The sequence below is a fragment of the Aphis gossypii genome, chromosome 1, assembly GCF_020184175.1.
Source record: "Aphis gossypii isolate Hap1 chromosome 1, ASM2018417v2, whole genome shotgun sequence".
NCBI lineage: Eukaryota > Metazoa > Arthropoda > Insecta > Hemiptera > Aphididae > Aphis > Aphis gossypii.
Window position 1 is genome coordinate 60,484,920 of NC_065530.1, and position 12,322 is coordinate 60,497,241.

A 12,322-nucleotide genomic window follows, 5' to 3' on the forward strand; every position below is an offset into this window, starting at 1 on the left:
TTTTGATAGTGATACTAAAGTTTTATTACGTCACAACACTCACAACTTTTATAATATAGTGTATTCATATGGTGTCATGGCGATCTAAGTATTTCAAGTATTATTCATAATAAATTCATAGCTAATAGAAAAATAAATTGTAATAGTATTACACACTCTTCAATTTACTTGATGCAAAATCTAAAAATGTCATACTCATTCAATAAGTTAATAAAATTCATTAAAATTCAAATATTTCAAACTATGTTAAATTGTTTTGTTTTAAATATTAGGAGGTTTTTATTACTTATGTATTATATTAACAGTATAAACATTACACATATTTATTAATTATTTTTTAAATTTAATAAAATAACCAATTATAAATTATCAGTTCTTCAAAAAAATATACAACAGTAATACATAAATGTTAATTGATTAATTTTTACACAAAATAATAACAAGACTCAATCTAAAAAACTGTCTCCTTCTACAACTTCTTTTAAACTGAGAACTTCCATTTGAGTAGTACCTTTAGAATCTGATCTCACAAGTTCATCTATTTGTCTATAATTTCCAGGATCAATAAGTAGTATCTATAAAATAATACAAATTAATACATTAATTTTTTTATAGATTTTTTATAATATTATTTCTAATACCAAAGTAATTTCTCCAGATTCCCAATTTTCAGATTCTACTGATGATGCTAAAGCAACAAATTTTTCCTTTAACTTTTTTGCATCTTTGCTCGTTGATTCAACTTTTAGCCTCATCATAGCTCTATCAAGTGGAAGCACAGTCTTGATTAAACGTATGACTTCAAGAGCCTGTTAAATGTTCATAACAAATTTATTATTTATTAGAAATATCAGCAGTCTGCCAAGCAATTAGTATTTACTTGTTGTTTTGAGTTTCGGTTTGGTTTAACTGAATAATGTACATCTTTCATTGCTTTTTCTATCATAGTTACAGAATAAGGTCTTTTTGTTTCTGGGTTAACACATTTATCTGAAAATAAAAATATTATAATTTTATATTAAATTACATGTTTTAAATTAATTTTCTAATTTATTTATTACCCGCAACAATAGTGGCAATATCTTTGTAAGACGCGTCCAATTGAGCAGATCTTTCTTTATCAGAAATCTGTAACTCTCCTTTCTCTAGTATATGTTTGCAAATATCGGTTAAATTATCAGTGTCAAAAATCTTTTGTAAATCTTCTTTTTTGGCCACCTGACCTTTGGATACATTAGTAAATACCGAATGTGTTTGTAACACCTCATCGATATCTTTTTCTCTATAGAAGCAAAACAAGCAAGAAAATAATTAATTGTGTCTAAACAGCAAGTATTATAGCTAGTGTTAACATACATGCCATTCCTCCACGAAACTACTTTATTCTTATAGCAAGCTATTTCGAATCGTTTACCATTTTTTTTCATCCGAACAACAGCCACATTAGTGAGACGAATTTGATTAGTTGGAGTAAATATCTTCGACATAATAGAAGCTTGTAATAAAAACACTTAAATTTTTACTTTTATAATTTTATAAATTTAAAACCACCTTTTAGAGTTCAAAATAAAAAATAAATATATTAGTGTTCCAAATTCTCAATAATGAAACTAATGAGTAATGAAAGCATTGTTTAAAAAAAAAAATTATTATTATGTTATTGTATTTTATGATAAAAGATATCACTATTGATACTATAATCAAACTACTAGCGCTTTCGGTTCAAAAACTCGTGTATCTACATGAAAATTAAAACATTTAAAACTTGTGTGTAGTGCGTACGGTGTACCTACCGTGTAGGTATCTATTTAGTTATGGTACATTGTGTACAGCATACCTTGTCGAAATAATGCTTCAATTTCAAACTTCGTGGATGGTTTCCAATAGAAAATTGAATACCTATCCTTGGTGCATTATACTATTATAGAGGTCAAAAGAAAACATTTTCCAACAGTTTTCAAAAAAATCGATTTTTTTGTATAATTATAACTCAAAAACTATAATCACTGTAAATACTTGAAATTTTCACGAAATGTTTATATTAGGTAGTGTTATCTAACGTATACACAGTTAAATTTTCAAAATATTTTGGCTTTTTTTGAGTTATTTATTTATATACAACTATTTGTGACGTGATGATTTTTATGAATTAAGTACTTACTTCAGTAGGTATATTTTCATAGGGCGTTTGTAATTTTACAAATTACCATTTTAGTATTTTACAATTACCAGTTACCACTTCTAAAATATTATTTTAACATTATAAAAATAAAGTTATCGGTACCTTTCTTATCCAATATAATATGTCTATACTCCATTGTCATTCGTCTTGTCATCTGTATTCATTATATTTTATGATTATAATATATCTGATCGATACGACGATACTACAGACAGACCATCACCGGCCACCGCTCTAAGTGATTAAATTGTTTTTATCATATACAATAATTTATCTTTGAATTCGACATTTTTTATGGGGAATGGGAACAATTTTACTATGTACGCAATAACATACAAGCTAAAAAATGTAATATCAATACCTAGTAAAAATATAATATGGTAGAAATATACATTGTTATAACTTATAATAATTAAAATAATATTTAAATATTATAATATAATCATTGTTGCACTTGCCAATCTTTTTTTTAATTTTGTAACATCTCATACGGGGTTTTTTTTACGTGATTTTTTTTCGAGGACTAAATTTCTGTGGTTTTTTGTGTTATCATCTGTGGTCCACCTAGACCTAGTCATTGGTGAATGGTGGCTTTTAAGTAGGTATTTTATAGGTTTTTATAAAACGTCATAGTGTTTACGAAATGTATATCAATTATAAAATATTATGATCAAACGGTATCATACCTATTAGGTCATTATTACCTATACACAATTATAAAAAAAATAGCGCTAGTTTTACGCGGAACCTATAGCCCGCCCAGAGGGTTATTCTGGAGCAAAGCATTTTTTTTTGTTTCAACTTTAATCTATTATCAAAAAAATAAAATAAAATAAATACTTAAGTATAATTTAATTTGTTTTTTTGATAAGGTAACAACCAACAATAATTTATTAAACAGGACTCTCGAGTAGTCTGGACTGAATATAATATCATACATGACACATGTTAAATACTTAAATATTATGTAAGTATATTATAGACTACAGTATTAATGTATTATAATTTATAATATATAGATATTTTGTATATTGTGTAAGCGTGTAACACATTGTATAGTGTATACTTATAGTATAATATTAAAGGATATAGCTAATTATATGTGCAAATAAATAATACGATAACTGCTGGGCGTTTGTTATAAAATATTGTCATTGAATCTTTTTTGATGGACGTTATGTGATTTGTAAAACTCATAAAATATATTTATAATAGAAATAGGGTAAATTGGTAATTATTAAATTTCGTGTTATATTTTTCGATGTCACCGTCGATAAACGTTATTGTGTAGGTACGGGCGTTGGAAAATATAGCTGTCCAATTATGACAATAAAAAGTGGTTAAGTAAATTACCATAATATAATATCTATCCTTCAGACTATGAAATTAGTAGGGTGTAATTTAGACCGGGTTACAAATGATTATGGTGTTTGGTTTCACGACTGATAATTTGCACGCGTTCGCGTGCGAGGTGACATATTATTATGTGTCTGACTATAGTCATCGTTTATATAGTCATAAACGATAGGATATTACAATAATACAACATTATTATGTACCTATATATTATTATATACTATATAGTATACTATAAACTATACCTACAGATGTTATTAATTTTAATTTAAACATATATATATAAATAGGAGTATAAAAATGACGTTAAAATATAATGTGTAATTAAGTAAAAATACATTTATATTTATGAGCATAGAATAAATATATAACTCAAATTAAAGCAAAATATTGGGACGGAGCAGTCAGTATCGCTGATTCCCAAATTGTATACAGTTTACTACTATTTTGCTTTCCTTTTCAGTACTGTACAACAGTCGCAGTCGTTCAGAAATATCTAATAATTATATAGGTAACACTGCTGATATAGCCAAATTCGTGATTACCGATTTCGCAAGTTGGTAAATTAAAAATTCAGTTAAATGGCAAACATTTTTTTAATGTTATGTTTTGTTATTAGGTTCTAAAGTTTCCAAAGTTCGACATTTTACTATAATATTAGAATTATTATTAGTTAACTTCTGGTTTGTATTCAAATTTATTATATTCAAAGACTAAATTAGTATAAACAGCTTATAGTTCTTAAAATATCCGTATAAGATAAAAACATACAGCTATATACCTATTTAGTCATTTAGATAGGTACCTATTTATATAACATTCAACAATCCTGCTCAATTCATACTATAGTGACTTCACAGTTATACATGAGAGACAATTTTGGGTGTTCAAATTTCAAACCGCATCTATGTTTTTTTCACCTTAGAAATGTTTCTATAATACATATATAATATAACAAATATAAACAATAAACATAAATATTTATTTATCTAACCGCCTTAGTCTTTCTTTAATGAATATTTCTGCATATACCACTGACTTTTTATAATAAATAAATGGTTATTTAATTAGCTACTTTGTATGAATTATTATTAATACTATTCATCAACTTACTATCGAGGAACAGTCTCAGGACGTATAACTATTAACCTATATATAGCATGTATAGTAAATATTATTAATTATCAATATAAATAAATATGTTTACGTTTATTATTTAATAGCCTGTATTGTAGCTTACATTAAAATGTATAATATATCAATCACGTATTTATATCTATGGGTTTAAAATAGTTTTAGTGTTTTATACACTATATACAGGGTAATTTATCTAACATATTATGCTCACTCTAATAATCGTTTCTTTAAATTATGAAGTAAATACATATATATTTTAATTTTTTAAGTATTTAAATCAAAATTTGAATGAATATAATTTCTAAATTTTGTATTAAAATGTATATATTTACTGTTAAGATAATAATCTTTAAATAATATAGTTTAAAATAACTATAAAATGTACATAATGTTTAATCTATATACTATATAGTATTATATTATAATACTCAGATAATCATCTTTACTAATTAATAATTATAAAATGTTGATGGATTAATATAAATGATTTTAAAACTATCATAGTACATAATATAATATAGCTTGAGCTTCCGAATCTTCTAAATCTATTATCTTCTTATATCCTTAGTACATTAAGTTTAATAACTCATCAATTACAAGTTCAAATTTCAATTTGGACATACATACAATTTTTCTAAAATATTATCTACTTAACTATTTATAGGAAAAAAGGGATATATTTTTTTAAAAAGTTGGTATTATCACAGGATTTTTCTTAAATGGAATACAAAATCTAAGAATTTGAAAATAAAGCCGTTAAGAGTAGCTTTTTAGAAATTACAAAGACTAGAATTTGAATATATTTATTACTGAATAAAAATAATAGGGGTGGAGGTAGATATACTTGACGTGAATCACTCTGTATAGTGGATACTGGATGATGTAGTATTACTAATTTATAAATAACTTTTTATAGCTATATAATATATTTATTTTAATGTTTATTATTGGCAGCAAAAGGGCAGTTTCCAGTAGGTATATCCTGTAAAACGAAATATAAAATCGTGCAACTGAATGGATTCATTGAGTTTTAGTCGAAATAGCTCTAGAACAGATTGTCCGTCCTGTATACAAAATAATTATAGCAGTAGGTATCCCTTTTTCATAATTTATTATGCAATATATATTTTTCAGTACCTTTACCTATATTGTAATTATTCAATTGAATTCTCTTTTAGAAAATGACAAATTGCATGATCATGAATGTACTTGTAAAATATATGGTGTGCAACATAGTCAACTCCGACGTCTGAAAACAGATACTCCGAGAGAAAAAAAAGACGCGAAGTATTACGAAAAGAGAAAAAGGAACAACATGGCAGCTAAAAAGTCCAGAGAGGCCAAACGTAGAAGAGACAATGAAGTAAGTTATTTTTGCAGATTTTAATTTAATTTGTAAGTATAAGATATACCTACCAAAAAACTATATGCGTATAGTATATTAATATCTATGTTATACCTATGACCTATAGTAGTTATTTTTATTTCATTAAATTTTACTGTGGGAAAGACGAAACTACATTTAAGTTAGGTATTAAGATAAATAACATACAACTGTACAAAATTATAGCTAAATAGGCATTATGATAACTAATGAAGAATGGTTGTAATCCATTAATTGTTTTATTAGAAATTTAATGGGAAAAGTAACCTATATGACGTTATAACAATAATATAAAATACCTGCAGCTTAACAATCACTCATCATCAATACATTAAATCAGTTTTAGTTAGATACATTTTAATTGATAAAATTCAGTGAAGTTTTTTGGTTGGTTTTATCATAGATTAAATATAATAATAGTAGGTATACCTATAGAGAGCCTAGATATAGGCTTATATAGGCTCTCTAGGTATATCTATTTAAACATGTAATCTATGGTTTTATTGGTTAGTTAGGTACCTAGCATTTCATGGTAGGTGGTAGGTAGTACCTATACTACATTACTATTGATTATTATTGTATTATAGTAGGTATTATACCTATACGACTATATCTATTAATTACCTTATATCTACTTATAGTGTATTATTTTTCAGATGGCATTAAAATTATTTCTTTTAGAAAAAGAAAATATGTTGTTAAAGTTCCGCCTCAGCACAGTATCTGAAGAACTTGAAATTATAAAGAGAACATTGGTTTTTTACAATACAAATCAAGTTATTTGGACAAATAATATATTACCACCTTTTCAAAATAAATAACTACTAAATTAAAATATGAAAATGTGAATACCTACAGGCAATTATAATTCACGATATTATATTGGTTTAACATAATAAAACCTGGTACTACATTAATACGTATAATGCGTATTATTTATTTATTTTATTATATTTTAATACCTAATTAATTTCAAACTAGTCAATTGTTTATTGTTGAAAAAGTATTTTTTACTTAAGTCAGTTATACGGTTTTAGTTATATATGTAAATCTATCTATAAATCCCGCTAAGAATTAAAGCGGGATGCGGGACAAGTATACTAAAAATCGGGAATACCCCGCCAAATCGAGACGTATCCCAACCCTATCATAGAGTAATAGGTACATTAATAATAGCACACCACGATTTAACTGATTTAAGATATACATATAGGTATAGGTACAATATATATTTATATATAGGTATATCTTAAATCGTGTAGGTGTAGTACACTAACGTAGAATACAAATATATTCTGTTAATTCAGGGCCGGATTTAGGGGTGGGTAGGGTTGAGTGGAGAGATATATATATTTAATGTGCTTTAATCGTGGTCTTCATGCATGTATATTATTTACGGTCTCGGTATTGATAACAATTTTCCATCACCGTGTGATAACCACAGATATAATACATATGTGATAACATAGGAAGTTATTAAAATATTAATTATTAATTCCAATTTTTAAATTTTCTACTTTTCTAGTATGATTTATTATTGTAATCCTTAAAATTCATTTATAATTCATTAGTTTATTTATTAGTATTCATAATTGAAATTATTTGATGAAAACCAATAGTTTCTACTATCTATCTGCTACCTAATTTTGGGGTTTACAAATTTGAAAACTGTAAGTACCTATAAGTTTTTAGTCTCTTTATTTTAAATCAATGAATTGTTTTCATTATTTTGATAACATTAAAACAACTGTATATTTATTAGTTTTAATTCAGTGTTATATATTATTATTATTCAAAGGTGATTTCATTATTGTTTAACTAAATATTTAAATTTTAAATTAAATTTTTTAGATAATGAGTCCTGAAAAAAAAGCATGGATTAAACCATCTTTTGAAGAGATTCCACCAACAATAAAATTATTGAAGCAATCTAGTAAAAAAAGGCCTCATACGGCTCTTACTCAAAGTGAAAATAAAAATTCTGATTGGTGTAATATTTACACTCCTCAGTCTGTTTCTAAACTAGCTGTACATAATGGTAAAGTAAAAGAAGTAAAACATTGGTTTGAAAGTTTAAATAGCAATTTATTAAATAAAAGTAAAATTTTACTTGTTACTGGACCAACGGGATGTGCTAAAGCAACTGCAGTAAAATTGATTGCCAAACAGTGTGGTTTTATTTGTTTAGAATGGATAACCCCTATGACAACTGAACCAATTTATGATCAGTGTACTGACAGTTATTGTTACCAAAATGTAAAAGACAAATTCCAAGATTTTATTTGGGGTGCAACAAGATATCGTAGTTTAAAATGCGGTGTTTCTAATGGTCAATTTTTGTTGATCAAAGATATTCCTAATATTTTCCTTGATAAACCAGATGAGTTTCATGATATTATGATGCGTTTTAATACACTCTCACAATTTCCAATTATATTTATAATTAACAACGAGAAAATTATCCGTGATCTATTTTCTACAGAAATCTTAGAAAAATTGAAAGTGCAGCAAATCAAATTCAACCAAATCACTAGAAAATCTGTCCTGACTGTATTGGAACAAATTGTTAAATCTGAACAACAGAAGAATAAATTATTAAGGATACCAAATTCTACTGAAATGAATGCTATATATGATGAGACTAACGGGGACCTGAGAGCATCAATTATAAATTTAAGTTTTACTTGTATGAGCGTCCGAAATAAAATCAGTAAAAAGTGTTCTACTACTTCTACTTCTTCAATGGACGTAAATCTTGATTTATTTCATTCCATTGGTCGTGTTATATATCCAAAGAGAGAGGTGATTAATTCACCACTCCAGTTTAAATTTACTCATAACCCTGATAATTTGGTTGAAAATTTTGCAATGCAACCAAGTACAGTTTTAGGGTTTCTTCAAGAAAACTATCTAACTCGCTTTTCGAGTTTATCTGACATTTGCAAAGGAGCTGATGCAATTAGTGCTGCTGATGTAATGTTAAGTTCAGACTTTATGTTTGGTGTTTCTATATATGACATTAGTTTGTCATCATTATCAGTAGCTGTCAGAGGATTAATGTTGGCAAATGAAAAACCCATCAAAGTATTTAGACCAATTGTTAAGCCCAAACATTTCCAATATACTAATGATATACAAATGTATAAAGATATTAAAATATGGTTTGATGATGTACACGAATCTCCTAAAGATATATTGTTAGATATTATCCCATTTGTAAATGAACTAGGAACTGATAAACAGAAAAATGTTGCTAAAGAATTGTGGCGTTTCAAAAGAAAATAATGACTGAGCAAGATTAGAAATAATTTAGATATCTATAAATGTATTATTTTATATGTATGTATACAAATTATAATTTTTAATAGCTTGTATATTTTGTAATATTAGAAATGTTTTGTTAATTAAATCTATACAAATTAAAGAGTAAAATCTAATTTTTGAATAATTTTATTTTTAACAACTGAAAAGAAAATAACTATAACTTATATATAAATATCAGAGAAAGTCTTCGCCTCTTGAAATTTATACAACATATATATTGTTAGTAGCCTTTTCTTCCTCTGAATCGCTGTCTGTTATCCAACTGGAATAAAATTATTTGAATATTAGATATTGTATAGTATAAAAACATAATAGTTATAATTTTACTAATATAATTTAAAAAATAGATATTACAGTTAATACAATTATATATTTAAACAGGAATGTATTTATTAGCATTTTCCATGATACATAGATGAAGAATTTAATTTTTCTTTTTTTGTTCCATATTTTGAAATTACTAGGTTATTTTTGAAACAGATATTTTTGCATTTTTACTTGTTTTTTTAATCAAAAATTTGCCATATTTTAAGAATAAAATAATAAGTATATTTTTAAATTATTGCCAATTATATACTCATATTTTGATTTAATTTTTTCAATAAAATAATTAAAATCCATATCATAAAACTGATGTATAACCTAATAGGTTATTTAGGCGATTTTTTAGAAAATTTGATTTTAAGTTCTTAATAATAATTAGAAAAATTAAAATTTTTTGTAGTTATTTAATAAATTAGATATTTATAGTACTTATGATATTAGTAACTCAACTTTTTTTCTTCATTATTCTATCATTTTAACTACATATTTTAAACAAATTTATTTCACAATATTTAAGAAAGGTTATATCATACCTACCTATATTTATCTAATTACAAATGTTATAAAAACTGATACCTGCTTATTAATATAAGCTAGGTATTTGAATTTGGTTATATAATATTATCTATTTGATTAAATCAACTTATTGCTTACAAGTGATCTCTTGCATTCAAAAAATGTATTTTGTAATGCTAAACATTCTGGTGGACAGTTTTTCTCTTTCAAGCAGTCTTTGGGCAACTTTCTTTGCTAAAAATTATAATTAATATCCATTACAAAATGAGAATATTTATAAAATATGTATTGTGTACTTTTTGTAGGACAAAGTTTACTTACTATTTTACAACAGTCTGATTCCAACAAACACATTTTGAGATCCGCTCTAATGCCTGCACAAGGCCTATTGTCTGTGAGTTCACCTTCATCGTAGCGCATCATCTTGATATAAATTATTGTAAGTTTTACAATACGTCTATTGAATATTAATAAGATTATAGATACGGTATTATAATTATTTTAGTATTTATATAAATAACTACAAACTATATAAGTGTGTAATTTGGTTGTCTTCTGTTTTACTGCAATAGTTGCAATTACAATTTTTTGCGATGATGCAACACCACACAAACTCGAATTTTAAGTACGTTTATAATTGTTTTTTTAATTTATAATTAATATTTAGTATTAGCTGTAGGTACATTGTTTTTAATAATAATATTTTGATTTCAACTCATACTGTTATCAATTATACATAAGTAGATAACAGTAGATAAGCAAACATCAGTTGTTAAACAGGACGTATGTTGATAAACGGATAAATGGACCCCGATAACCATTCTGAATTTATACCAGGTCTGATCTGACATTTGAATCATTTAAATCCACTGACATTCAAAACCTCAATCAGTTTGAGACATATTAACTCTACTTACATCTTAATTACAAAAAAAAAAAAATGTATTACATACTATCATACTATACAGGTGACAAAAATATAGTTCAATTGTACTCTGGCGTTGTACTTATAATATTTTTTTGTGCGTTCCTATATTATGTCTTTTAGTTATATATTATAGGTAAACTATATTAACTATCTAAAAATCATTATTGTAATACCTAAGTACCTAACTCAGCTCCAAAATTAAAATTATTATATAGGTATGCAGATACGCTGAAGTTAAATACCTATGTGTTTAGTTTAGACGCAACAGATATTAATACTTAGAATGAGTAGTAAAATATCCTAACTAGTAACTAGACATAAGTAAATATTATTATATACTTATAAGTTATAGGGCTACCTATATTCAATATTGTATCGAACGCGGTCCTTCCTTTCTTATACCAACTATTATATTATTATAGGTGACATAATATATTATATGCATGAATACTTTAAAAAAATATCCATAATATTTAAGAAGTCGATTTAAAGCTTAAAATTTTAAAAACAATCCTGAAAATTATGATGTTATTTTTAAAATTACGTTTAATAACAAATTGCATTACGTTTATATTTACTATAGTTACATCAGATTTTAAATAGAAAAAGTGACATCCAAATAGTCGGCCTAGTCTAAAAATTTATGAATTAAACTATTTTTTTGAAATTACAACCAAACTTCAGAAATTTTAATTATTCTATTGTTTTTAGTTGTTTTTATGATCATGCAAAGAAATATATATTTTAATTTCCGTGTACAAATTGTAACTCTAAGGCCCGTTTCACATAGACGCGTATCATACGCGACGTATCGTACGCGCGCGTTTTTAGTTTACATCGATTAAGTTCATACGTGCCATTCCGAGGGTCGCGCGTTTTGCTCGCCGATATGGCGCGTATGAACACTATGAACTTAAACAATGTAAACTAAAAAACGCGCGCGTACGATACGTCGCGTACGATACGCGTCCATGTGAGACGGGCCTAAGTAATAGTATAAGCGTCAAGTGATAATGTATTACCTACAATTATGTTCATTAATCATTTATTATTATCCTGACACAGCTTAAATGTTTATGTCATATAAATTATCTAAATATTACTCCTTATAACATGCTACACTCCATCCCATATTATGAGTCATAATTTATGACTAATATGGGTCGAAAGC

The 12,322-nt window shown here is 26.0% G+C and overlaps 4 protein-coding genes across 6 annotated transcripts; 2 read left to right on the forward strand and 2 right to left on the reverse strand.

The window, feature by feature from the left end:
* Positions 1-307: 307 nt before the first annotated feature.
* LOC114124375 (ribosome maturation protein SBDS) lies at positions 308-1,641 on the reverse strand. Its single transcript, XM_027987607.2, has 5 exons — positions 1,357-1,641; positions 1,062-1,282; positions 881-990; positions 642-809; positions 308-575 (listed from the first exon to the last, which is right to left on the reverse strand). Exons 1-5 carry the CDS (start codon positions 1,485-1,487, stop codon positions 447-449), a joined length of 759 nt encoding a protein of 252 aa, XP_027843408.1. The 5' UTR covers positions 1,488-1,641; the 3' UTR covers positions 308-446.
* Positions 1,642-2,978: 1,337 nt separating this feature from the next.
* LOC114124384 (transcription factor ces-2-like) lies at positions 2,979-6,965 on the forward strand. 2 transcript variants are annotated; one of them, XM_050211066.1, is made up of 4 exons: positions 2,979-3,149; positions 5,630-5,762; positions 5,854-6,038; positions 6,716-6,965. In XM_050211066.1, exons 2-4 carry the CDS (start codon positions 5,690-5,692, stop codon positions 6,878-6,880), a joined length of 423 nt encoding a protein of 140 aa, XP_050067023.1. In that variant the 5' UTR covers positions 2,979-3,149; positions 5,630-5,689; the 3' UTR covers positions 6,881-6,965. The 2 variants fall into 2 exon arrangements, with proteins under 2 accessions (XP_050067023.1, XP_027843422.2); XM_027987621.2 differs by lacking the exon at positions 2,979-3,149 and adding an exon at positions 4,116-4,221.
* Positions 6,966-7,523: 558 nt separating this feature from the next.
* On the forward strand, positions 7,524-9,496 carry LOC114124395 (cell cycle checkpoint protein RAD17). Its single transcript, XM_027987634.2, has 2 exons — positions 7,524-7,729; positions 7,911-9,496. The coding sequence occupies exon 2, from the start codon at positions 7,914-7,916 to the stop codon at positions 9,342-9,344; it is 1,431 nt and encodes a 476-aa protein (XP_027843435.2). The 5' UTR covers positions 7,524-7,729; positions 7,911-7,913; the 3' UTR covers positions 9,345-9,496.
* LOC114124376 (cytochrome c oxidase assembly factor 5) lies at positions 9,494-10,915 on the reverse strand. Of its 2 annotated transcripts, none has more exons than XM_027987608.2 (4): positions 10,752-10,915; positions 10,545-10,680; positions 10,362-10,457; positions 9,494-9,645 (listed from the first exon to the last, which is right to left on the reverse strand). In XM_027987608.2, the coding sequence occupies exons 2-4, from the start codon at positions 10,644-10,646 to the stop codon at positions 9,604-9,606; spliced, it is 240 nt and encodes a 79-aa protein (XP_027843409.1). In that variant the 5' UTR covers positions 10,647-10,680; positions 10,752-10,915; the 3' UTR covers positions 9,494-9,603. The 2 variants fall into 2 exon arrangements, with proteins under 2 accessions (XP_027843409.1, XP_027843410.1); XM_027987609.2 differs by having other exon boundaries at positions 10,748-10,915.
* Positions 10,916-12,322: the final 1,407 nt, after the last annotated feature.